This window comes from Papaver somniferum, chromosome 1 (assembly GCF_003573695.1).
Source record: "Papaver somniferum cultivar HN1 chromosome 1, ASM357369v1, whole genome shotgun sequence".
NCBI classification, from domain to species: Eukaryota; Viridiplantae; Streptophyta; class Magnoliopsida; order Ranunculales; family Papaveraceae; genus Papaver; species Papaver somniferum.
This window is the reverse complement of record NC_039358.1, coordinates 154,537,440-154,564,219: the sequence shown is the minus strand read 5'-3', so window position 1 is coordinate 154,564,219 and position 26,780 is coordinate 154,537,440. Positions and strand designations below refer to the sequence as shown.

At 36.8% G+C, this 26,780-nt stretch overlaps 2 protein-coding genes across 3 annotated transcripts; both read right to left on the bottom strand.

Annotated features, from left to right (window-relative positions):
* Nucleotides 1–14,517: 14,517 nt before the first annotated feature.
* LOC113305147 (CASP-like protein 2D1) lies at nucleotides 14,518–15,626 on the bottom strand. The gene is made up of 3 exons (XM_026554245.1): nucleotides 15,238–15,626; nucleotides 15,042–15,153; nucleotides 14,518–14,948 (listed from the first exon to the last, which is right to left on the bottom strand). The coding sequence occupies exons 1-3, from the start codon at nucleotides 15,426–15,428 to the stop codon at nucleotides 14,682–14,684; spliced, it is 570 nt and encodes a 189-aa protein (XP_026410030.1). The 5' UTR covers nucleotides 15,429–15,626; the 3' UTR covers nucleotides 14,518–14,681.
* Nucleotides 15,627–15,875: 249 nt separating this feature from the next.
* On the bottom strand, nucleotides 15,876–20,781 carry LOC113305136 (probable beta-1,3-galactosyltransferase 2). Of its 2 annotated transcripts, none has more exons than XM_026554243.1 (11): nucleotides 20,223–20,781; nucleotides 19,461–19,563; nucleotides 19,263–19,324; nucleotides 18,951–19,162; nucleotides 18,783–18,846; nucleotides 18,151–18,223; nucleotides 17,915–18,035; nucleotides 17,732–17,819; nucleotides 17,520–17,645; nucleotides 17,295–17,404; nucleotides 15,876–16,465 (listed from the first exon to the last, which is right to left on the bottom strand). In XM_026554243.1, the coding sequence occupies exons 1-11, from the start codon at nucleotides 20,354–20,356 to the stop codon at nucleotides 16,317–16,319; spliced, it is 1,242 nt and encodes a 413-aa protein (XP_026410028.1). In that variant the 5' UTR covers nucleotides 20,357–20,781; the 3' UTR covers nucleotides 15,876–16,316. The 2 variants fall into 2 exon arrangements, with proteins under 2 accessions (XP_026410028.1, XP_026410023.1); XM_026554238.1 differs by having other exon boundaries at nucleotides 19,263–19,327; nucleotides 20,223–20,779.
* Nucleotides 20,782–26,780: the final 5,999 nt, after the last annotated feature.

Sequence of the window (26,780 nt, the reverse complement as noted above, 5' to 3'; positions counted from 1 at the left end):
GGTGGTTTTTATAGAAACACAAGACCAAATTACCAACGACAACATGGCTTATCTCCTAATAATCATCATCCATTAAAATATTATTGATGTACCAATATTTTCTCTGTCTCTATATTTTTAATTTCCTTATTAACTTTCTCATTGGTTCACGAAAGGTCACATATTTTTTGTCTTGGAGTACATTTTTACTTTTGCTTATTCAAAAATGAGAATTGAGATGAGGAAAGTTTCAACAATTTCTTTGACGTTGATACCTATTAGGTTAAACTAGAAAAGGTTTATCCAAGATCCAAAAACTCATATCTGCAAGGTACGTAAAGCTTAATGGGGGTTGGTAGGTTTGATTTTTAAATCAGGACGCTAGTACGTAATTAAGCATATCGCTAGGATAAAGATTATATGTAACTTTTTATTTGTATATTGCTGGTCTATCTATATTATTGGCCCCTTGTAAATCAAGTATGACTAGATCTACTAAAAAGCAACCGGACCAGAGTCTAACAAAAGTTGCATGCAGCAGGAAATAAAAGATGGAAATAACAGCATAGGGAGCAATAATTTTTTATTTCTTGGACCATCTTCTTATAGTCAAGGGTGTATCATATGTGAATGTGTTCACATCCACTGTTGTTAATATATTCTAATTTTGAATTCATGCTTTCTTTTTGAAACGTTAAGTATGATTAACTGCAACCATTCTTTTTGACTGGTTCACCAGAGAGACGACCCTTGTAGTGTACTCTTAAGTCTTTATTCCATACACCAACGAGTCCATCGATTTTAGACAAATCTTTGCACAATGCGTCAATTCATTTAACCCGCCTAACAAACCCCAGTTTGGGTTGAATTATAAACTAAACAGGATAAAAAGTTTGGATAAAGATCGAAAAGGAGTCAAATTGCACTGCACAAAAGCTATAGGAACACTTGACATATCATTTTGCATCATTGAAACTTTTAAACCGGCCATGGGTGGTGTATCAACTCGTGTCACATGCTGATTTATGCGCGTGTCAGAAAATCAGAGGGCTGGCAACTTGTTTTTGATCTTTCTAATCACCTCGGCAAACCGTACACTTGTAAATGCGTTTCCTTGTAGCCCTATAACAAGAACGAAGAGAATTGGAGGATTCCACTCAAGTTTTCTTTTTTGCAGTATTTGTTTAAAAAATATGCTCTAATTTCCACTTCTCAACAGTGTAAGTGGGTGAGACTGAGAGAACGAAGATTATACAAGATTTTGGAATGTTTTCCTCTCGGTTTTTTTTCTTTTTTTTTCCCCTTTGTTTCTTTATTTAATCGGGTCAATTGGTAGACGTTTTTCTATGACTCATGTGAGTCGTAGTTGGTGAAATTCCTAACCCAACGAACAAACAGCATCTATCTCGATACCAAGTTTTTCTTAACACCAATTTTAATAGTTCACCTAACACACACTCACATATTTAGCCATAAGAGCTAGCACTATGGTGGAGGGTATCCCTTCCCTATCTCCTATATATAGGGAAGGGATGGCACATGAAAGACAAGCTTGTAATGGAGGCGCCTTATCCATTCCCTACATGAAACGGCTACTCAGTAGCCGTATAAATAATGCAACACGGCAACTGAGTAGCCGTATCATAGTGTTAAGTCCTCAGAAGCGAGGTTGGCCTCCCCAGTTCATCTTCATCTCTAGGTTTTCATCCTCTCAAACCCCTTTGAAGATCATATTACCCCCTTACGATTTTCATATTGATTCACTGCGATTCGATGGCTTAAATTAAAAGGATTTGATCGTTACTCCAAGGTGAAACAAATCCATTCTTCAATTTCGAATTTCATCCAAAAACTCATCTAAAGTGAGTGATTCTAATGTTAGGGTTTCAATCGAATTTGATTTTGATTTTGAATTTGATTTTGATGAAATTGGAGATATTAAGTTGGTTAGGTATGTAGTATGCAATTCACTAATGCAATGAAAACATATATTTATTTTAAAATCCATGATTAATTGTTCTGTTTCTTGATTTATGTTCAATGAAATGTTTGAAAATTAGCATATGCAATTAAGAAAATTGATTGACTTGTATTTATGTATGGTATACACAAATTGATACTGTTTTTGTTGTTTGCAAAGGTTCATAATGAGTCTAATGCGTGCTTATGTGAGAGTTAAATATGGAATCCATTTGGATTCCTCTAGTGATGAAGAAGAGAAAGCTTTGCTAATGTTTACACAACTATGTTTGGATGAACGATTGCGTATTATTAGACAACCTGTACCAAGGGAGGTACATACACGTATGGTAATAATGCGTGATCGAGTGTGGCATGATGCCAAAATGATGAATTATTATTTTACGCCTGGAACTGGTTATACCTTAAGACAATTCAAACAACGTCTAGGCATGAGGGAAGACTTATTCGAGAAATTGTTAGGAAAATTGCTTGAAGTTGATCCGGAATGGCATCAACGTACATATGCAACCGGTACTATGGGGCATTCTCCGCATATGAAATTAGTTGTCGTGATGAAATGTTTATGCAAAAGTACGCCAGCTGATAGTGTTGATGATTACACTCGTATGGGTGCAACCACAATATACATGTATCTAAAAAGATTTTGCCACACCATTTGCATGACTTTTGGAGAAAGATATTTGCTTGAACCCACTCCTGAAGATGTTCATAGGTTGCTACAAGAGAATGCCGACCGAGGTTTTCCTGGAATGCTTGGTAGTGTTGATTGTATGCAATGTCCATGGAAGAATTGTCTGGTAGCTTGGCAAGGAACTTACCGGAGTAAAGATAAAAAAAAGTAGTTTGGTATTAGAGGCGGTGGCATCATACGATTTGTGGTTTTGGCATGCTTTTTTTGGAATGCCTGGATCAAACAACGATTTGAATGTGTTGGCACACTCTCCCCTTTTTGATAACATGTTAAAGAGTGTAGCACCTCCATGCAATTATGTCATCAATGGTCACCACTACAATATGGGTTATTTCTTAGCCGATGGTATCTATCCAAAGTTGACTACAATTGTACAAGCTTTCTCTCAGACACTGGACATTCCTGACTATGTGATATTCAACAAGTATCAAATGGCTAAAAGAAAGGATGTCGAGCGTGCTTTTGGAGTTCTCCAGGGTAAATTCATAATTGTCGGATCTCCATGTAAGTATTGGCATCAATCTGACTTGAACCTAATTATGAAATGTTGTCTTATTTTACACAACATGATTATCGAGCATGGACGGTGGGATACAGATTGGGGCAGAGTTCTTCTTGTTCCGCTTCCGGAACCTACCGTTGATGGTCGTGTATTTATGTCATCTCTGAAAAACCTAGAATTACACCTACAACTAAGAGACGATCTTGTTAAGCACATTGTTGCGCGTCCTGGTAGAGGAGGCTAGGCAGGGGACATGTCTAGTTTGGAGGGTTCAAATATGGAATACGTGGATCTTCCATCATCAGAATGAGATTATGAAGATACAAACTTAGATGAAGAACTGGTTCCTGGTCAACCGAGGATGGAGCATTTGATTATTATGGGGATTATAATGATCAAATTTCAGATGACTTTGAACATGCAGTTGAACATGCCTATGGAGACGGTCATGTGGGGACGAATATGAACATGATGAAGATAAAGATGATGATTCTCGCGATGAGGAGGATTATGACGATGATGAGGATGATGAGGATTCGGAGGACGATGATGATGAGGATTCTGACGGTGATGATGAGGTTGCGTACGATGATGCGGGTATGTATGATGAGGATGATGTTGAGGCATAGGATATTGTAGATGGGAAAAAACGATTTGCTGGTTTTTAAGGAATTTAGGAGATGACCGTACGGAGGAGACTCCTCGAACCGAGCGAAATGTTAAACCTCACACAGATGCACCGCTGCAAAGGGGGTGCTTTAGAGTCGAGAGATCAATCTGTAGTACTCCGGCCTAAATCAAGACAATGACCGTTTAAGAGTAAATTCGGTCACAAGAGAGGATGGGTTGATCTGTAGGAGGGAAGCTGAGAAATGTGTGAAATCAATGGTAATCAAAGATTGTGGGTGTGTGAATTCCGAATACGATAAACTCTGAGTGATTGAAATTTCTCAATTGAGAGTAGTTGCTCAATTGATGAGTTGATGATCTCGTGTTGTCGATGAGACGTGAGATTGATGATACTGTTGATGCTGATCCTTCAATCATGATTCAGAGACTTATTTATATTGCTAGAATTGTAGACACCATGATTCCATGAAGTGTGACAGTTGATGGAATCAAGGAGTGGGGAAGTGGAGATCGTATTTGAAACCAGTTTCTCAACGTGTGGAGACTTGGTCGATTTTCCACCCACTACCTCGTGAATTACTTCAACTGATTGCACGACTTGCTCACATTCCATCGTGTGTTTGAACACACGTGTCGTAGACCGCCAGACCAAAACCCTATGTGATATCCCCCCAAGTGACACGATTGACGTCTCGTGGTTTGATGGGACGATGAGTCCATGTAGTCGTTGAATTGAACATGATGTTCTGAAACTCATGAATTGAACATGTCATGAGACAGAGGTATAGTTCTTACGATGAAGTGAGCAAGTATTGCTCATTCGATGGATCGTTGAATATTGATTGTTGAACCAATATTGAGCAAATATTCCTCATCTGAGCAAGTGCTGCTCATGTGATGAATTGTTGAATATTTGATCGTCTGAGCATGTGTTGCTCATCTGATGGATTATTGGCAGCGTACCAAAAATATTAATTAGAATACTGGTCGTTGAACCGAGCATAATTAACAAAATTAATGACCATGAAGTCGTCGTAAAATTATTAACGTTAGAATCTGGAATGATGATCCTTGGATTCAGAAACCCTAATTTGATCAATTGATGATCAATTCATGGTTCGTCATAATTTCAACCATGGGACGAAGGAGGGAGCGACTACATGGGACCGTGGATCAACCATGTGGTGTCCATATGATCACGTGAGCAAATACGAAGAACTCCTGAAGAGTTGACGATTTTTTGGTGGAAGAATGATTAAATGTTGGCTTAATCATTTATTCAAAAATGCTCGTTTGAGCCTTAGGTGAGAAAACCTAATTAATTATGACGAGGCGAGGGACCGACCATGGAGTCATGAAACCGGCCCTGGGTTGTCACGTGACCGCCTGACGATCACTTCATGAAAATCCAAAGTGTTTGGAAGAGTTTTGGACCTAATACGAGCAATTGTGCAAATTAGGTAAAAACTGTGAAAATATATGGGACCGGCTCCCGTGGGCCAAATAGCCAATCTTGGTCGTTCAAGATAGCGTGCTCGTGTCCAGAAGGCGTCCGCGTCTCAGTCCTGAGAATTTTGGTATTTTCTGGGGTGCAATTGAGCATCCATTCGAGAAAATATGCCAAAATTATTTCGACGAAACTGAGGAAAACACCATGAGATGATGAAAAATAATTATAAAATAAGGAATGAGGAGGCGTGGGACCGCTGTGGTCAAGGCATGGTCGGCCGGTCGTGACCACGGTCCCGTGGTGCCTTTTCCTTAATTTTATAATATTTGGATGATTTTATGAATAATTCATGAATTTTGAGAAATTTGATGAATTTAGGGAGTTTCCATGAATTGACGGAGTTTTCATGAGTTCAGGGAAGCAAAAAATATTAAAATAATAAAACAAGGGCGTGTGGCAAAAAATATTAAAATAATAAAAAATATTGCATAGATTCATCGTTTCGTTGTATTTTTGAAATACTCGTTCGTGCGGTGACTGTTAGTGTATCGTCGTTGAATACACCTTCACCATTTGAATCGGGGCTTACTTAGAGGTAGCTCAGACGCCCGGTTGTTGATTATTTATTACTAATTGTGGAATTCGGTGGAGAATAATTCACAAAACTGAGCAATAAGATGTTTATTGTTAATTCATAAGATCAGCTGAGGATTCGACTATGAATTCAGAATAATAAAGTGAGCATTAACATTCCATGGGATCGTACATTCGACCATAGAATCGGAGTAATTAAGATTTATCTATTACCATTTATGAGACCAGTTGTGGATTCGATCATGAAATCGGAGTAATGAGATAATATAGTTATTGCTATTCTATGAGATCAAGCTGTGGATTCGATCATAGAATCAGAATAATTGTTTATTGCCATTCCATGGGACCAGTCGTAGATTCGACCATGGAATAGGATCAATTGTTATTGCCATTCCATGGGACCAGTCGTGAATTCGACCATGGAATATGAGCAATAATAGATTATTCTGGGAATTCAGTAGTGAATGTCACGGCAGAATTAATATTAATTAGGAATAATTAACTTTGTGGCTCTATACTAGCAGAGCAAGTTGTCTAGGAGCATTAATTATCCCGATATGATCTTGTCGGTAAGTCATATCCTTTATATAGTCAGGGTAAACTTGTTGTTTGTTCCTGAAGACGTTATCGCTCTATACTAGCAGAGCAAGCTATCTAGGAGCCGTCCATCTCGTGATACTATATAGAAATAATCACTGAAAGTATTAAGTATTCATGAGATATGTTGTTGTCCAGTCGTGAGACTACATATATACATGTACTCTGAGAGAAAGTACTCTCCGTTGAGAATTCGATGAGAGACCCATGTCTCGATACTCACGTCTGATTGTTGAATCAGAGCTTCGTATAATTATGAGTTTACGAATTTATCCTTTGTCTAAAATCCACCATCTACAGATATATTTCAATGTTGTTGTGTTTTAAGATTTCAAATGTTACATGCATATGTAATACCGGACTTTAATTTTTTGTTGGGCTTCAGTTATGTGTGCAAATGATTAAGGTTTATATTTGATGGCATATGGTTTAAATTATTTAAAAGTCCTTGTATAGTATATGAATATGTATACATATCCATGAAATCTGTCTGAATAGTATACGGATTAGTAAACTTATCCGTGAAATCTCTTTGTATAGTGTATGCATATGTATACTCACAATGTATAAAGGATTCACATATTGTTTTTCAGATATGAACACAATATTCTCTTCTCCATCTTCAAACTGTAAACGCTTATTTTTGTCTAAGTTATTATCTACGACACTTTTCTTTCTTAATTATGGTCGGTTTAGCTCCGTAGGATGACGAATTGATAGTTACTTTATGGGTTGATGTTCATCTAGAGAATGAATAAGAAGATGAACAACTAAATAACACAAATCTTTTAGAGCAATTACTACAAAGGTTGACTATACATAACGGGAATCTTAATGAAAGAACGGTTAAGTATCTGAAAAGAAGGTTAAATGTTATCACTTCAGACGTGAAAGTATATGTATCGACACAGAGATCCTTATATCTATTTAGGGCAGCAGTACCTTCGAAAATCGTAAGAAACTTACCGGTTACTTATCCAACAATTTTTTGTGTATGTGTATTGAATTGTTGAATAATTGAATTGTGAATTGATTTTTTTTTGTAGGAACATTCTGCTTTGGATACTTACTTGAAAAAGAAGGGGAAACTTATGCAAGATCTTTATTGCAGTGGGAAAATTATGATGCAGTAATGTGCAAGTATTTTGATGCAAGTTTAGCAGGTGAAGCTTTGAAGTGGTTTGAAGGACTACCTGTAGAATCCATTGGTTCGTTTCATCACTTACAAAATGTCTTTTTGCGGCAATACATAAGTAATAATCTATCCAGACCAGGAATTGAGACAACATTCGGACTTCGCAAAAGAATAAATGAGAGTTTACGTCATTTAACGACACGTTGGAGAACCATGTGTAGTGAAATGGGAAGACGGGTGGATGAGCGACATCTTATTCTTGCATTCATTAATGCTCTCTTTGCAACAGATCTATTATATACCCAAATCTTCAGAATAAAGGATACAATAACAATGTTGGAGCTGCGCGAATTTCAAGAAGAATACATAACACTTGAGGAAAAGCAAAGAGATATGGAGTCTTACCCAGTCACAATATCTGATTCGAAAGGTGGAATTACAAGTTTACTTCCGAGGTTGAAAAATGTTGTTGTGAGTACATCGCAGGGAAATCAAGAGAGAAATAATGCAGAGATGGAACAAAAGTTAGTAGCTATGGGCAGTGCAGATCAAGCATAATATGATAAAGAGTACAGAAACAAGCAACTTTAAAATCGTGGAGGTACTGATACAATTCAACCAGGAAGTTCTGCAGGACAACAAAAACATTATAACAAGAAAACTGGAAGAATAGTGTGGGAACAGATAAATTTACCAAAGTTAAATACTACAGTGGATAAAGTATGGGAAGCCGCTCTTTTAATGGATGATATTCCAGAACCACATAATGTAGGCGAAGAGCCACCGCCAGGGAGGAGGAGTAAAGAATTTTGTGTCTATCATAGATTCCATGGTCACATAACAAGCAACTGTAGAAATGTGAGGAAGATTATATTGCGAATGGTTGAGCAAGGAAAGTTGGACCATTTCTTACTAAAACAATCAAGGGATTTACCACCACCACCACCTCAAGGAAACACATATGCAAAGGAGAAAGACAAGAATACATTTGTTATTGAAGTGGGCGCGAAGGAAAAGAATTTATATTGTAACTCGATCATACACTCGTTCAAAAACATTGAAGATTTTCATGATAATGTCTTAAGTCGAGTATATGCAAGAGATGCTTAAGGAAGGGAAATTCTTAACCTGGAAAAAATATCACCCTTGAAAGAATGGCAAAAGCAGAAAGTCTTGTTCAATGCAGATGAAATACCAGGAGGAGGAGAATCACATGAGTGTCTAATGGTGGTGCGATTGGGAATTAATCCGAAGACATTGGGAGAAGATGAGGAAGAGAATGAGAAAAACACTTGGGCAATAAATAGAATACTTATAAATATTGGAAGCTCTGTAGATATTATGTTTTATCATACATATAAAACCTTTTCTGGAAGAGATGATGAGTTAATCCCTTCAACATACAAAATCTATGGCTTTAATGGTTCTGCAAATAAACCAAAGGGAGAAGTGACTATGCGAATTCTTCTACAAAATTTACCAACAGATATCACATTCTGTGTAATGGATGTCGAATCGCCTTATAATGCTCTCATTGGAAGACCTTGGCTGCATAGTATATTAGCTGTTGCATCAACATTTCATCAATGCATCAAGTTTCCTTTTCCTCAGGGTGTTGGCATTATAAGAGGAGATACAATTGAAAGTAAAAATTGCCAAGAAATTGATATTGACAAATGCGAAGCAAGAAAATTCAAACGACGGAATTGGAAAACATATGCAATGGATAGTCAAAGAGCAGAGAGACTAATGGTTTATGCGGTGTACGAAGTTGGGGAAACAAGTATGCGAAGTGTTGGAATAGATTCTTCTGCGAATAAAGAATGTTAATCAAGATTAACAAAATTTCTATGGAAAGAAAAAGCGTAGAGGAAAGATATCAAAGATTGAAGGGTACAATGACTTTCGCACACAACCAATTGAATGGTTATGCGAATGAATATTCTGGAAAACATATGCAAACTTAAGAAGATTCAAAAAGTGCAGAAGACAAATGAGTAGAATGAATAGTGTATCTTATTTTCTTTGTGCAAGATGATTCGATAAAAGCATTTATGTACTAGGATTGTACGAATTAAAAGATTGGAATGAGAAATTTCAATTTCATATGGTAATTCCATAATAAGAAAACAAAAAGAGAAATTTTTATAATAAGACCTTTATAAAAGGCTACAGAAAATGATATTTATTATCAGATTGGCTAGGAATCCGAATGTGGCGTGCACCTTAGTTCGCTCATATGAAAGAGGCAATATAGTAAGACCTATCGCACGTCATAATTGGAAAGACCTAGAAGGCATGACTCAAGGGAAGGCTACACCGACCCCGGAACTTGAGTTGTGGAGATTTGGGGTGAGAATTAAACGATAATGCCCATCCGGAAGAGATACCTTAAATTTTCAGTCTAAGATAGTAATCTTAGATTGAGAGCCTAAGGTGAGAAAGGCTCTCCCAAGGAATGCAGAAACTCGATCAGGGCGGCGAGGTACACGGTTGAGTCAAGATTGCCCGGGGCATCTGGAGCGTACCTTGCCACTCTTGACAAATCCTGACTATGATGCACTCGGTCCGAAGATACCCCACTTAGGGTGCGGTCTTGCTGCCATAAAACCTATAGGTAGTGTATGCGAGACTGCGAAATCAACTGGTTGTTGAAAAACTGGATGGGAAGAGCCATAATCTTAACCCGATAGAGGTAAGCTTCCTTTAAGGGGCAATCAGGGGGAAGATAAGGACGGCACCCTCCATTAGGGAGCTGAATTGTGTCAAAAGTCGTAAATGTCACAAGACTTGTAACTCATACGAGTATTAAGACTTGTGATATTTATGCGAATTAACCTGAAGAGGAAATAATACAAGAAAGTGATAAGACAAGGTCAATGGGTCAATACACTATGGTGTAAAAACTGCCTGCGATTTCGTCGCACATAAACAGAGGCAACGTAAGACCTTTACATAGGAAGGCAAAAATAAGACCTCATAGATAATACAAGAATAGAAATTATTCATAAAGTTACTCATATGCTCGCACCAAGAGAAGTTTTTAATAAAGGATAGCAATCATACTTGGTCTATCAAGATATGACAAATAAAAAGAGGCAAGAATGGGAATGCAAATGAAGTGTTATTTTCCCCATTTTGATAGTCTTATATGCATATGAAGAGGTTATAAATATGAAGCGAAGAAAAGAAGAATTATATTAAAAAGATGAAGACTGAATTTACAAGAATTTACAAATATTTACAACAAAAAATTACAAGAAGAAGAAGCAATCAATTTTCATCCCCTCATTTCGCTCAGTCTCGGAATCACCAATTTCTTCCTCAGAATCTTCTTCTCCATCAGTAACTTGGATATCAGGAATGGGTACATTTTCAGGAATCACTGGAAAGCTGTATTTCGACAAAGGAATACCATTCTCTAGACAAACTCTTTTAACAACAGCCTCACGAGAGCGATTAGCATCGTTACTATTGTTTTGGACTAAGTTAAACCAATTTTCCTTCAATTTCTGATACTTTGAGTTACGAGTGGATGATTCTTCTTCTTTAGCAGCCAAGCGAGTTTCTAGCTCTGCAACTTTCTTTTGATACTCCTTCTCTTTCTCTGCGAAGCATCGACAAAAGAGTTAAAATAACAGACAATTATTCTTAAAGAATATGAATGAAGATCAAAGAACAACAAATGACCTTCATAATTGGAAATAATGTATGCGACCAGTGTAGAATGCTCAGTGTGAAGGCTAATATTTACACCCAAATTATTTCTAGCATCATTCAGAACTCTAGCATCCCAATTAAACTCAGGTTCACTTTCTATAAGGAGTTGAGATCGAATTAAGTTTCTTTCCTCAATAAGAGTGTCCCTCTCACGAAAAGCTGAATCACGTTCTATTTTAACTTCAGTAATGGATTCTTCAAATTGTTCTAGTGCCTTCGCACCCCTAAGAGCGATTTCATCTTTTTCAATAATAAGTTTGTTCTTCTTCGCCTCCAATACTTGAATTGCTTCTCTCCCCTCATAAAAACGACGTTTAAAATTATTGGCAGTGGATAATGCACTTTTATGTCGTTGTCTAAGGGTAGTATATTTTAATCTTAACTCTTCCAAGCTAAGATTTTCAAATCCTCGAGTAGGATAATTATTTAAAGAGGAATTGAGGTGCTCTAAAAGAATTTCAGCATCGGGAAGATTAGCCGCTTCATCTGAAAGGTCATACAGGTCTGCGAAGATAAATAAGTAAGAAGTGCGAACGATCGCATAAAAGAAAAAGAGTGAGATGTAAATTGCATTCCAATGATTCATTGTTTCTTTCTCGAGCTTGGAGAACCAATTGAGAATTATTTAAATTCTCATTTCTAAGTTTTGTATTCTCGTCTGTAAGATTCGTATTCGCATCCGAAAGAATAGACTTCTCATTTTTCAGTTTGGCATTCCCGTCTTGCAACTTGCGAAGCTTTCTTTCATTGTCTAAAGAAATCGCATAAGATATGCGGGCACTCTGTCAAATGTAAAAGAAGCATTATAAGAAAAAGAAGAAATAATAAGGAAAAGATAAAGACAAATGTTGCAGAATATTACCAAGCCATTCATCGCAAATTGAAAATCTGGGTTTATCGCAGAGGCAGCTCCACGAAGAGATCGATCTCCCCAATCAGAAGAAGTACAGATCCTTGAGATCATCTTGAATGCACGATCAGTTTCATCATCCTCGAGAATAGGAAAAACATCTCCAGAAAAAAGATCAGATAACTTCTTTCGATACGAATCGATCGATACCTCTTCTTCAGAAACAAAAGTATCTCCATCTGAAGATTCCGAACTTGAAGAAGAATCATATCTCGCACGCTCCTAGAGACATCATCTTTTAATGAAGTTTTCTTGGATACAGATTTTGACGTGGGTTTCTTAGGAGTGCTCTTTCCTTTGCCTCAAGTTTTGTCATTCAAAGGATTCACCTACGCAAATAATCAAGATAAGAAACAGAAGCAACAATATTGTTAAAATTAGAAAGTGTGTTTCTTACTTCCTTATTCTGCAAAGTTCATACCTTGCGCGAAATACTGACCTTTTTGGCATCCTGCGAAAAAGAAAAAATAAGAGAAGGAAAGTTATGAGAATTTACAAATTGGATCAAGAAGATCACATACCGCTACTTTCTTTTCCTCGTTTGCGAGTAATTTAAATTCCCAAGGTTGGTAAAGAGGGAAATCTTCGGGCAGAGGATTGTCAGAACCATCCGCAGCTTTACCAGACACAAAGGACCCTTCTAAGATGACAGGGCAATTAAGCCAACTAGAATCACTGGATCTGCGAGCAGCGCGATTATATTTGAATTCCAATCAACATCTCGCATAATTTTCTCATCTTCAGCGATACCATCCAATCTCCTTATGCGAACAGCCCATTTAGTCATGTTACTTTCATAACAGCGACGTAATAGTTCTTAAAGAAATTATCGAGAGTATACTCAACAGGATCTATAATTTTATCACGATGATCCTCTTTTCGCACTTCATCAAGGTAAGAATTTCCAAGACCAGCTGCGCAACGAGCATACTCTAATGGTATCCTAATAGCATCAACACTCAATTGAAATATTCCTCGTGTGAATCGTTCATCAGCAAGAATTCTATAGAAGAGAGGAATCTCAGGGTTATATAAAGGAATTGGTAGAAATTGAAGTTAACGCAATGATGATTTTTTGATTATTCCATTGATCAGATTTGATTAGATCAAGATTAAGTTTGGATGCGAAATTATATGAAGGAGGAAGAGAGAGTTCGTAACCCCTCTGGTTGAAGTCAGTTTTTAATCTGTGAAATTCAATCTCCATCTTTTTACCAGCAGGAGCCACTGAAGAATGGGAATGAAGAGTATAAAATTGCAGAAAAGGTGAAGAAGAATGAAAGAAATAAAAGGAACAAGGTAGAAGAGAATATATAAGAAAGAGCGACCCGTTTTTCAAGATTTATCCTCATTAATACGAAGAAATGAACAGATAAAAACATACGGTTAAAAAGGACGTGTGGAAAGATGAGTGGTTAAAAAGACACGCGTACATAAGGAGAGCTTGAAATAGGGAAAATTGTCGGCAAAGTTAAATGAAAAAAGACAAGCATGTGCGATTTGCAAAAGGGGAATTTCTCATATCGCTCACTCTGAAGAATAAGCAATATGAGAAGAGGCAAATGTAGGAGTTAAATATCGCACACGTTAGTAATCAAGCGAAGTAAAGAATACAACCTAAGCGAACAGTATCGCACACAACAAAGTTGAGATGATGCACCAGATGATGTCAGCAAAGTCACGAATAAAGTGTGGAGAACTGTGCGAAGAGGTACGCTATGCGGAGATGAGCGATTGTATATGAGCGAATGTGTCGCATAGTGATCCCGAAAATAGTGGGTATCTTAGCTATCATCCACTATGTAAAATTCTATATAAAGGAGAGAGGTCATTACTTGTGGGGGGTTCTAGGGTAAGTCTTGATCAAGAAATAGAGAGAGAGACAGAAAATGAATCTAGGATTCAAGTAAAATTGTTGTAATACTTGAATCTATCTTGTAAACATTCTTAATATTCAATTAATCAAATAAGAATTCATAATGATCACTTAGAAATTGGATTAGTTTTACTGGAGTGTAGTTGTAAGAAATCTTACAACTACATATTCCCTCCGTCTCTAATTAGATGACCTATACCATAAATAAGTGGAGTGATAGATTAATATTATTATAAAAAATATGTAAAATTTGATAGCCATATATATATTCATTAGATAGGTGTTTTAAAATATTTTCCGATGATACAAAGTTTACAAAAATACGTTGTATAGTTTGAGAAATAAATCATTTCTAAATTTATTAATAAATTTTAACTAGGTCATCTAATTAGGGACGGAGGTAATATTTCGAATTACACAATGAGAGTGGGTCAAAAATCTAAATCAGTAGGAGAAAGAAACACACTTGAAATACACATTCATAGAGATTATCACCTCCCACTTTTCATTATCATTGCCTAATTTCTCCGGCAGCTAGCCTTAAAATGATAAATGGCTAGCTCTAGTACCATTTATTCATACAGTGTATAACATCATACATTAGCTTCATTCTTCTAGCTTTCTCCATCATTCTCCACTCCTTTAGAAGGAATACTAGGAGGATCAAACTTGCTAAAGACCCTAAAAGCAGACATTACCGATAAAATTAAGAAACAGAAGAAAGTAAAAACATGTAGAATGAAAGCAACTTTCACTCTACTGCAAAATTTTCCATAAGAACTACAAGCTTCACTCCACGAAACTTCTTTATGACCGTTGTAAGCCAGATAAAGTATCTCAATCACCGATGCACCGGATGTGACAATCAAATAAGCTACAATCTGAAAATCACAAAAAAAAAACACAAAACATATCAAGATATGAACATAAACAGTTAATTGATTCACTGTTGAAGTTTTGGCAGGAAAAATAACCTGATCTGAAACAAAGAAAATCCAAGCTTTCGTTAACAAGAACTTGAACCATGAACAGACAATAGCAACAAGAGCATAGGAAGCAGAAATGGCATTGATGCAGATCAAGTACCTGTTGAATTAACAAAGTGAAAAACTTGTCTTTGAAAAATTTAAGAGAGAAAAAAAAAAAGAGGTTCAGAAGATTAGTGCTTACTTGAGGCCAATGATATTATTGAATTCCAAATTCCCATAGGTACTGTTATCTTGCTTAGTAATGGCAGTTACCCGTATAGATGCAACACTGAAAGGTATAACAGAGAGTCTCAAGAAGAAATCTAGGTGTTTAAGGTAATGGTGATTATTCTCTGTTGAGGAAGTGAGTTGGACTTGTGAAGCACTACTCATTTTAAGTGTGAATCAGGAGGAATATGAAGATGGAATCAATCCTCTAAATAGATGTTTTAGGGGTGAGGGAGAGAAGAGATGCCACTGGTTTTCAAGTCTGTTATCTGATCAGTTGAATTTGAACACTTGGGGGAAGTATAGAGCAAAGTTGGCATATTGTGGTAGGTGTGGATAGTGGGATTGCTTTTTTAGTGTGATAATAGCAACACTGTATTTTGATTTGTCTTTATTATCCAAGCAAAGTACATGGAATGATTTTGTTTCGCTAAAGCATGCTTTATACACTTGGGGTTTCAATGCTTAGAAAGAAAGTAAGCTTTATGATGATAACTCCATGTTCAAAATTCATGACTCATCTGGTTTACCTATACTCATCATTAGCATTGCCTCCATTAATCTTGTTGAGAACTCATGAGTCATCTAGACAGAAACTTCGAAAAGAAGGAAGGACCATCAAAAATGTTCATAGTTATCTAAAGAAGAGAGGGAGAGCTAATACACTGAAACTTCTATTTATATGTAAACAAAAAAGGCAGCAAAAGGCTACTCAAAAATACTGTCACTTATTATGGGATGAAGCTCAGTAGCCATGGTGGAGAAAACTTACAAACTGGCTCTCCGAGCAATTTAAAGAATCGAGTAGTGGAAATTTCTGAAATTTTCATATCTTTAGTTCTTTCTCTGCTACAAATGGGGGGTCAATCTCCTCTGCTAAAATAGAAACAGCCCCAAGCAGTGGTAACGCCTCTCCTTTTTCTCTTTCTTTCTCTATAATTCTACAAAGGTAATGTTTACATACAATTCTCTGTTCTAGTAGCAAAAACCAGATGACTTCCTGAGTTTGGAAGTACAGTTTGGTAGTGTTGCTCATGCTGATAATGATGGGACTCAGAAAGTTGCACTCCAAAGAGCATTCTCACCTTCCCCACATCTCTGATGCACCTCTTTGATCCTGTCGGCAGATTTGCAAATCCCACTACAACTCCAATCAAACGAAGCAACACAAACATTGCCTGCCTGAGCCTTCCATTCACAATCTGCGGTAACATTATCAAAATCACCAATTATTATTTTAATTAACTAAGCATCTCTGCATATTACATGAAGTAGTGATTTTATTTACTTATTTATGTTTTTTTTTTCACATTCGAGACATACGGTTGTTATAGCCTGGTATTCTTTAAAGCTTTACATCCATTGAAAAATATTACTTGTTAAAAGCTTGACCTTTAACCATCCCAGTCACTACTCACTTGAGCCTTAATCCAATTGAAATGGTATACTGGGATGGACTACTTGCAAATTGATGAACCTATAGGTCCAAAATGCAACCCTGTAATATCGTTACCACCCGTCTACATTTAGTTTTTGGTACATTTGTTGCTAATCTGTGGTTAGTATTCTTGGTTGTGCGTTCACTCACATATTAAACTTAAGAAACACGAAAAGAGGAGGTTCAGCCGGAGCTTATTATTAGCCAAACAACTTGCAAAGAAGTAAAAGTTGTAACTGGTGTGCTTGTAGACCACTGTACTGCTTTTTAGGAAGTAAAAAAACTAGGACAAAAAATGGCCTGTTTGGATCTTTGAGTCCCCACTGTCTATAACCATTTCCCGGGACTCCTATTGGGCCACCTTACGTCTAACTGAAGATGTCCACATAATCTGGAGTTGATACGATCAGGTTCTTATCAGAAGTCTTAAGCAGGAGGTGCGCATTATTAGTAATGACTGAATCAGTCTGATAGAGTTGCTTCTTCTTCTTTTGTTCATTTATTTTAATATATAGAGTAGATACTTTAGCTTCTAATTTCATTGTTATTTGTGATAAAATTTATAGTTCATGGTAGTAGCCGTGAAAACTTACCAGGAGGAGTACCACAACAAAGTCTCCGGTCATCGATGTGCTCCACATCTAAGCCAATAAACCAAGCTCCCAATGAAACATCTTCATTTGCGAATTTGTGTAGAACATGCCTGGAATCATCAGAAATTCAATGAGATTGAGGCAAGATAGTAGTTCTTCAGGTCCTAAATCCCAATAGGTAAAAGAACTTCTGTTTTGTGGCTAGAAGGGAATGTGTAAACTTACTGGTTTATGGAAATATATGTAGCTAAATCTTTTGAAACAGCGTATAGTTGACCAGTAGCATGTCGGAAGTACTTGTTTCCCTCTTCACCAAATTTCCAGTGCTCTGGTTCATGGTATCTCACTCCCCTGTTTCATTGAATATGCAAATTAATAACCAGTTTTCAGCAAATCAACTATTTGAACCATGGTTATGGTGGGTTAGTTTTGCTTACTTTTGAGCGAGAACGGGACCAGATTTCATGCACCCAATATACACCCGTGGTTTTGATCTATGTCTAGCTAATGTTGTTCCAAGTGTTGCTGCAGGTAATTTGAAAGGAGATACGTATGAATTAGAACAAGGAGAAACATTTTAGAGTAACAATATGCTGTTGTGAAAAATTGTACCGACTTGCCTATATTTACATGGACATCATCGTCAACTTTGATGTAGAAATCTGCATCCCATAACGCAACAGCAGTAGCGAAGTATATCTTTGTTTTGGCGGATAATTCAAGGTATCCTTCAACATGATCCTGTTCATAAATAAACATAATGATTAGTGAAATTTACAGCTTATATTCAGAAATGGAGAGTGTTCCTAAACTGACGTCTGGTAGCGTACATGTAAAAAAGAAACTAAGAAGTTACCAGCCTCAAGAAGTCCCCATGCTTGTTGTCTTCTGCTTCAATAGCTCTATCAAGAATACCACCTGATGTTGCACTGAAAGATAACAAGTCCAATTTAGAGAAATCCACTTTAAGGAAAATTTACAGTCTGGCTCTAAATAGTGTACACGCTAAAGAACTTCTAAATCTGTAAACCATTCCTGGCACTTATTTCTATAAATTTTCAGTGTCAAAAGAAACTGACCCATCTGAAACAGATGCTTGTGATAAAGATATGGAACAAGGCAGGCAGCGGTCAAGCTATTTAACATTCCAAGAAGATGCTTGGAAAAACCAGTTTAAGAGGATGGGCAAAGGAGTGAGTAATGTAATGTTCAAACTAGTTTGGAAGTCCATTTCAGGTCACTGTTGATTTTGTATGTGAGTGTTGGTCCTCTTTCTGATTGTTAGAGTTCCTTGGTCCAGTTTTTCTTTGCTCTTAATAAAATAAATGAAGAAGAATAGTATGTTTTAACTCAATGCCTTCACAAAAGCAGTTGTGATTGTCTAGGTATTTTTAAATTTTAGCACTACGACTTCCCCCAACAGATTGCTTCAAGCGTCATTCAACATAACTGGCATTAGATTTCTCAGAGCATATATTGGATACTGACCTATGACCAATTATGAAACGAGTGATGATACCCTTCTCTTCCTCCATCTTCTTCCTTTTTTCACCTTTTTTGAAGAAAGAAAACTGAATTAGATTCAAACAAGAAACCAAAACTTTAATAGGTAATCACGAGGTTAGCAGCGAAAAGGCAGAAGATCAATCTACAGACCTTGTGGCATCCAAGTTGCCCGAACTGAATCTCTTCTTTTCCTACTACTAAAAGCAGTATTTACTCCAACAACCATTAAATACTTTCTTTTCTTAGTTGACTCATTCACTTTCACATTGTCTGATATAGGAGATCCATTGAGAATAGACTCTTGTGTAGCCTTTGCAGCAGCTAACTCCATCTCCAAATTCGAAATCGTTTTATCTAATGTTCTGCATTCCATATTCAGGAATTAATTTTTCACTGCCGGTTACATAAAAGTTTAAGAGTATAACAAATCCCAACTAGCACAAGAGAAAATATGTTTCTTACTGTATAGCATGGTGAGTCTTCATAACCTCGCCCATTATGTCCTTCGGTTCACGCTTTATATTCTTCTGAATGGAACACAAGAAAAATCTTTACCAACATGTATATATAAGATCGAAGAATGAATCATAATTCATATAATTCACTGACAAAACACTAGAATTTTGATAAATCTATACAGCAGTGCATAGTTCTACTCACAAGTGTTGGATCACAACCATCTGAAACCAGGCTTAGCCTTTGATTCTCGGTACCAGCTGTCCTTGTAATACCTTTAGCATCAGGTTCAGGCACTGTCCACATTCTATTAAAGAAACATTTGATAAATTGATACGACTTACTTGCACAAATATGATGTAAATTATAAAATGAAATTTTAAAATTAGAATTTTCAAAATAATAATTGAACTGGAACAAATCAATGATCAAGAATTCTCAAATTCCTTAGCAGAAATATAAAATTATGGGAATTGGATCTGAAATAATACAACAGGAAGAAAATAATACATACGGCATTGGAAGAAGAACAAAGAACCCTAATTGATGTAGACTAATTAACCAAACTCAACAACAAGATAAAAAACAACAAAGCATTCAATTAAAACTGAATGTAAATTAAAACCATAAAACCAGGATGAAAAAGGCGTTTCAATTAACCACCTCTCAGTTACTCAAACCAATTGATCAGAGAATCACCAAAACTTATAACAGAAAAAAGTAGGAAATTTGAAGGAAAAAAAAATCATACACCAAATCACAACAAGGAAATCTCAGAATTCATCAAAATCATAGATTTTACGCTCACAGAAATGCAGAAAAAACCCTCTGAAAAAAGATTGAATTTTACGTTTTCTTTTCTATACAACCAAATTCATTGTAATAGCTGATAATATCATGAAAATTAGAATATCAATGGGAAATAAGAGAGAAAATTTCAAGAAAATTCACATAAAAAAGAGGTACCTGTTAGTAAATAGCAAACCAGCACAGAAACTTCCCAGACATAGTAAAATAGCCCAGTTTCTAGTCACAACACTACTGCTCTTACTATGATGATTAGAGGAAGGCGACTCTATTCCTCTACTCTTGAAAGACATTTTCTCTTGTTATTCTTCTTATTTTTTCTGAATCACTCAATAATTCTCTCCACCCAAAACTAATCCAATGTCATCAAAAATATGAAAACCAAAATCAATAAGGAATCGTGTACTTGAAGAATTCAGAATCAAAATCAGCGTCCGTTCTTTATTCCTTCTTTAACTTTCTTTACATTGTGAGAACAGAGAATCGTAATATATTGACTTTACACAAGTGGATACACCAGAACAACCAGTACTTAGTACTTGAAAAAGAGAAACCTTAACTTCAAGTTTCCTTCTTCTTCTTCTTCTCTCTCTTGCAGGCAGGCAACAACAATAACAATGGAGGAGGAAGAGAGAAGAAGATTACAACAAGTAATTCACAGAGAAGACTCAACAACTGACTACTGACCCTTTGTAGTTGTAGTGTTCTTCAAAACACTTTTGAGTTACTAATATACCCCTTACACTTTAACGAACCTTCCTTATTTAATAAGGAAATTCATTACCAAATGACCTACCTATCCTCCTGTTTCATTGTTAGTTATACGTTGATATCAATAGTAAATTCTCTCACTTTCTTGACTTTGGCATTTCCATTCATAAAATAAAATAAAAATGAAATATCCATTTGTGAATTGATTTATCTTATGTCATCTCCATTTGCAATGTATGTCGACCCTTCTTAGTGGAGGCTTATTTTAGGATCCGTCGACCCACTTTGGGACCCATCATTACCGACGGATTAACAATGTTTTACGCACTTGCACTCCAAAATTTCAAATATCCATCCACTATAAACTTACGTGTGCACGGCTCATGCCGGTACAGGACAGAGCCAGGATCTTTTTGTTTGGGCGGACAAATACGTACAATCAGCTAAACTTCCAGTGTTTGCAACTTAGTTTTTCGCTTTGCTGACTACGCAATGCTCTTTTTTTGCCACTGTGGATATGTTTTTAGCTAATTAGTAGTTTTTCGGCTTGTAAAAAGATAAACAAACGCTTCTCTCCCTTTCTCCCTTTCTCTCTCCAGAAAAAAAAAAAAAAAAAAAACTCTGCATCATCATCTTGCTTAGATTTAGTTTTTTTGGACCAAATCTGATCAAGGATATTGTTTTTCTTTAGTTTTAATAGATTTTCTAATAGAATAAAATGTTTTTTAATTTATGGTGTCTTTTGACACATTTCTTCACCATTTTGGTGATTTTATTTTCGCTTTTTGGGCGATTTTTTCTTCGCTTTGAGAGCGATTATTTCTCACTTTGATGGTGATTCTTCAATCTTTGTTGGTTGTTTCATGGCTTGTTATTCTAGATTCGAGAACATCGGCGATTCAACACGGCATAACTTTGAGTTCATCTTCAACAAAAGGGATTTATGGCATCCGGGTTTTTCGTTCACATACACAAGAATAAGGGCTAATCACTCCTTTGTTTTTGGAGCATCTCTTGTTATAAAAGACAAACATTCAAAATGGTCGGAATTGATTCCGGATTATACCATCTTTTCTTTCTACTTTTCATACAAAAATTGGGTACCTTTGCGGTAATTTGCTCTTTCTTTTCGTGAATTACATGTAATTGGTATCTTTATTTGTATTTGGGTTTTAAGTTTCTTATATTTTGATATTTTTTTTTTTGTAAATTAACAATCATGTAATCACCTTTTTGGATTGAATGAAATGTGGTCTGGTTGTTCATCAAAAAAAAGAAAATATAGTTTTTCAACTTGATGTAAAAATTTCTCTTGGTAAACTACTTAATTAATGCACCCAAACAGTCCTTTTGGATGAATCCAAGGACAAGTCCAAACTTTCCTTTAAACCTTATTAATTAGTACATTCCATATTTTGATAAACATTAATAGAATTAGCCATTATATCTTAGATTTGCTTTTCACAATTCAAGACTCCCATTAAATAATTGCTCTAAACTGTACAGACTACAGAAGAATTATTCACAAAAGTGATATAGCCATATAGGGAAGAAGAAGTACACTATGGAAAAGACTCGATTGATCTTACCCAAATAAATGCTGGTTACTATTTTAGCCGACCTCGATCCTGTGTAATAAAGATGACGGCACACCATACCGTCATTAACGGCCATGATCGACCCATTGTTTATGGGTACCACCTCATATGCAAGAAAGCACATCACCACCTTACCCTTTCTTTCTCGCACTAAATAAATTGATGGTAAACCAAAGTCTTTTGATTTATATATATAAACACATGGATGGACCAATTGTACACCTCTATTATTGCAAAAGTGGGGATGTTTTGCCTTAACACACATGCTGCACATGAAATTTGAACCAAGATACCCGACATATCCAACGGTCCGACCTTTTAATCACCTCAGGTGACGGTTCTTTTTACTGCCACGTTTTCTGTAGCTAGTACACGTGATAGACAGCAAATCATACTAATTGTCTCTTGATAAAATATTCATCCCCCATTTGCAGGAGACATACAGCTTAGTTCTACAATTTTGATTCGAATTTTTGTGTAGACAATTACGAAAGCTCTTTCATTAGATTCATCATTATAATCAAGAAAGCCAATGCGCTATCTGAGTCAGGGCAAGGGAGAAGGAAAAATCCGGGGAGTCAGGGAAACCACAACTGTCATAGTGATGAAGGGCAGATATGGAAATGCAGCAAAGAAGCACGTGTAACAGCTCTGGCAGAACAATAGTCGTGTCAATATCTTATGGGTTTCTATACTTAGATGGCTTGTGACGTGTGTTATTATTCACAGTAAAGCGTCCATTCTTTAATCACATGGATCCTCTGAAAATCCCTGCATGAGATGGGTACACATGACTCAGATGACTGACACGTATACTTTCTTCCGATAGTCAGTCAAAATAGATTGCTTCATCTCGTCAAACTCTTTCTGATCCTCTTAACAACTCCAACTGAAAATCTGTTGGAGGGTCTATTCGTCATTTCCGAATTGTATTTAATTTGATAAAAATGAAACAATATTTATCTAAAGTTTAAAAATATGAACAATTAATTGGGGATAAAACAAAAATCGGGGATATTGATTACTTTCCCAATCCATGGTGTGTGTTAAGGGGTGATTTTTGGGTATGAAAATACTAAAATACCCTTTGATTAATTAAAAAGTATTATGAAAAGACCATTATACCCTTTCTCCTAAAACATTAAAATCAAAAACTAAATTCATATATCCCCATTTCAGTATCGGCACTGATTTAGGGTTAGATTTTGGAAAAAAAAAAAATCATCGTTCTTCATCCGTTCTTCGTCGATTAATCGTCGATTAACCTACCCGAATCATAAACAATGCCTCCACGAAAGAAAACGAATGCGCAATCGAACTCAAAATCGTTTGCTCAACAAAAACAGGAACAAAGAATTGCTAAGATTGCTCAAGAGCAAGAAGAAGAACAAGCTGCGGATTCGGACAATCAACTTCTCGCAACCATGGCTTCTGTGAGAAGGTAAGTGATTTTAAACTACTTTATGAGTGTTTTAATCGATTTATAGCAATGGGTTTAGGTTACAATCGCAAACCCTAACTGAAACAGTTGAGTTTCAGTGATTATCGGCACTGAAATATGTATAAATACGGTGCCGGTTTTACCTTTCGGCATTCAATCTAGGATGAATGCAATGTCAGTTTCACTCGGCAGATTCACCATAAACTGAATTTTAGATACCGGCATAGAATTTGGGTCGAATTCCCTGCCGGTTCTTGGTACCGGCAGTCATTTATAACTATTCGTGCATGCCGGTAGTGGTCTAAAAAGATACAGGAGAGTTTATGAATTTGTCACCAGTATCGGCATAGACATTTGGTTCCATTGTATGCCGGTTTATAGTACCGGCATTGTTTTGTGAAAATTTGAGCATGCCGGTAGTGGACTTAAACCATACAGGAGAGTTTATGAATTTATCACCAGTATTGGCATACATTTTTAGGTTGATTTGAATGTCGGCATTAGGTTACGGCATGAAATTGATTTATTTCGAGAATGTCGGTAGTGGACTAAAAACATACAGGAGAATTACATATGATTAATGGCATTGTCGACAGTCATTGTTTAATGCCGGAACAGACAACCGGCGTGCTTTGTTTCAGTAAGTCAATGTCGGTGGAAAAACTGAAAATGAGTTGTCTCACATTCATTTTGTGTGATTTTATGATATAGGTCGTAAAAAGCGTTTGGGGGCTGAGACAAGAGGGATAATTTGGGAGAGCAGTGGTGACCGTAGTCGAGCTGTAATCCGTGACCACGATGATCAAGATGAGCAAGATGAAGAGGAAAGTGACCTTGAACGTGGTAGAATTTGGGGTGAAGCTCCGGAACCGAAAACACTATTTGGATACAAGCACTCGTGGGCTCGTACTATCTATCAAACCTATGTAAGTATTTATCTTGTGCGTATGTATTGTTGTGTATTTATGTAAAAATAATTGTATTCTCTCCTAATTGTAGGATCATGAGAAGGTTGTATCGTTTCTTACTTGCTGCGCGTTTTTCTTCACGTTGAGTCATTTCTTTCAATTCTACCCTTTGTTTTCTCTTTGACGTTTTAGTTTGGGGTCTACCTATTGGATCTCCCTTTCCTGGCTCTTCGCTTTGTGTGATCCATGGACGAGTAATTAGCCTTAGTTGGCTCAACAAGACTTGCCGGCTTACCGAGGTGCCACGTGTGTAAGCTTCGTATAATTCCTTTGCTTCATTCGTATCCCATGGAGATTTTCCAGGATCTCCCGAAGGGGGAGGTTCGACAGATAGTTGCTTCCGAAACGGATCAATAACCTCAATAGGTATCACTTCTTCATACTTCACAAGCATATGACGACACGGAAGCCCCAATGAGGACATGTCGGGACAAATACACACATCACCCGGTTTTCCGTAATTTTTCTCATATTCCATTTGTCTCATCATATGTTTTATTTTCCAATGAGAGACGTTGAATTCTATTCCTTGGAGCAACTTACGATAACGAAGAAATTGAGTCATCCTTTCCATTGAGCTTTTCTCAAAAGCCACCTTGATCCTATTGCTATCAGCCTTAAAGTATTGCTCCATTGCCTCGGTGACCGTAACCACATTGCCTTGACCGGACTGGATCAGATCTTTAAATCTCCCATAAGCGGACTCCGCTGCACTAGTTGCTTCAGTCTTGAAGTGTCTATACCGGTTTGTCCATGCACGCAGAAATTTTTCCTTGAACTTATCCAACCATTGAGTCTGACAATACCAGACGGCAGTCGGATAAACTTCGTTCCAATCGGCAATAAACTTCTCCAATCTCTTTTCGTACATAACCTCGGTAAGAGACCAATAAACTTTCTCCCAATCTCTTAGAAATTCCAACCACTTTTTATGATTTTCCGCATGTTCTTTGTCCACTCGCTCCTTTATCTTGCCTCTCTCATCTTCTTATTCTTCGGGGGATAGTTTGTTCTTTCGAACATCTTCCTCTAGTTGAACAATCATTCTCTTCTTAATATCCTCCTTAGTGGGTTCAAACAAGGCATGGCAAGTTTTTATGATATTTTGACGTATATGATATGTACATAGGAAATTTGTGCGTCCGGGAAGACGTCGGATATTGCTTTCATTGATGCATCATCTTGATCGGTTACGATCACCCTCGGAAGTTGATTTTCCCGAAAGAATAATTTCAATTGTCGTAATGCCCAATGATAATTATAGTCCCTCTCGTTTTCCATTAAACACCAAGCCAATGTGAATGTTACCTTGTCTGAGGTTTGCCCCACGATGTTGAACAACGGCATATTGTATTTGTTTGTCTTGTAGGTACAATCCATCATAAGAACACCACAACATGGATTTGCCAATTGTGAAAGCAAAGGATGCGAAATGAATATCTGAAGGGGCTTCTCGTCCGGCCCTCTTTTAATGATACGAGTGTAGTTGTAATCCCAAGCCATCTTCTCAAATTCTTGCATAACGGACCTCCCTTCCCATTCCACCCTTCTAATAGTTGCTTGTACGCTATAAATTGTACGTAGAGAAGACACGTTGAACTCATCCTTTTCCTTGAAGCCTCTGAGAATTTGTCTCGGTTTGATAAGTGCTTTGGTCAATCTCTTTACATCTTCGAACTCATGAGGTTTCAGCATCGCAACTAGGGAGTGACCAACAAAATCTTTCGGATCCCGGTGGTTATGACAGCCACACAAAACCTCACAATCTCAATTGTTCATGTCATTTAAACGAAAAACAAGCTTAAACGGGCAATCATTCTTCCTCGTACGAGTCTTGTATACCCTATTAGTCTTCTTTGGATATACATAATCCTTTCTCTTGTGGTTATTCTTCTCCTTGTATTTCCCACTTCTCTCGCAAGCCATCTCAAAACGCCTCTTTGAACGTTCGGTATTCCTCACCAACACACACATGTTCTTCAGAGCCGTCTCTTTAGCC

Coding starts and splice junctions, on each gene's coding strand:
- LOC113305136 (XM_026554238.1), bottom strand. CDS start 20,356: ATGTCTTTCAAGAGTAGAGGAATAGAGTCGCCTTCCTCTAATCATCAT. Junction 19,564..20,222: donor GGTTTGCTATTTACTAACAG/GTACCTCTTTTT, acceptor TTTCTTTAATAG/AATGTGGACAGTGCCTGAAC. Junction 17,405..17,519: donor ACATATATTTCCATAAACCA/GTAAGTTTACAC, acceptor TGATGATTCCAG/GCATGTTCTACACAAATTCG.
- LOC113305147 (XM_026554245.1), bottom strand. CDS start 15,428: ATGAGTAGTGCTTCACAAGTCCAACTCACTTCCTCAACAGAGAATAAT. Junction 15,154..15,237: donor AATAATATCATTGGCCTCAA/GTAAGCACTAAT, acceptor TTAATTCAACAG/GTACTTGATCTGCATCAATG. Junction 14,949..15,041: donor TTTTCTTTGTTTCAGATCAG/GTTATTTTTCCT, acceptor TGTGATTTTCAG/ATTGTAGCTTATTTGATTGT.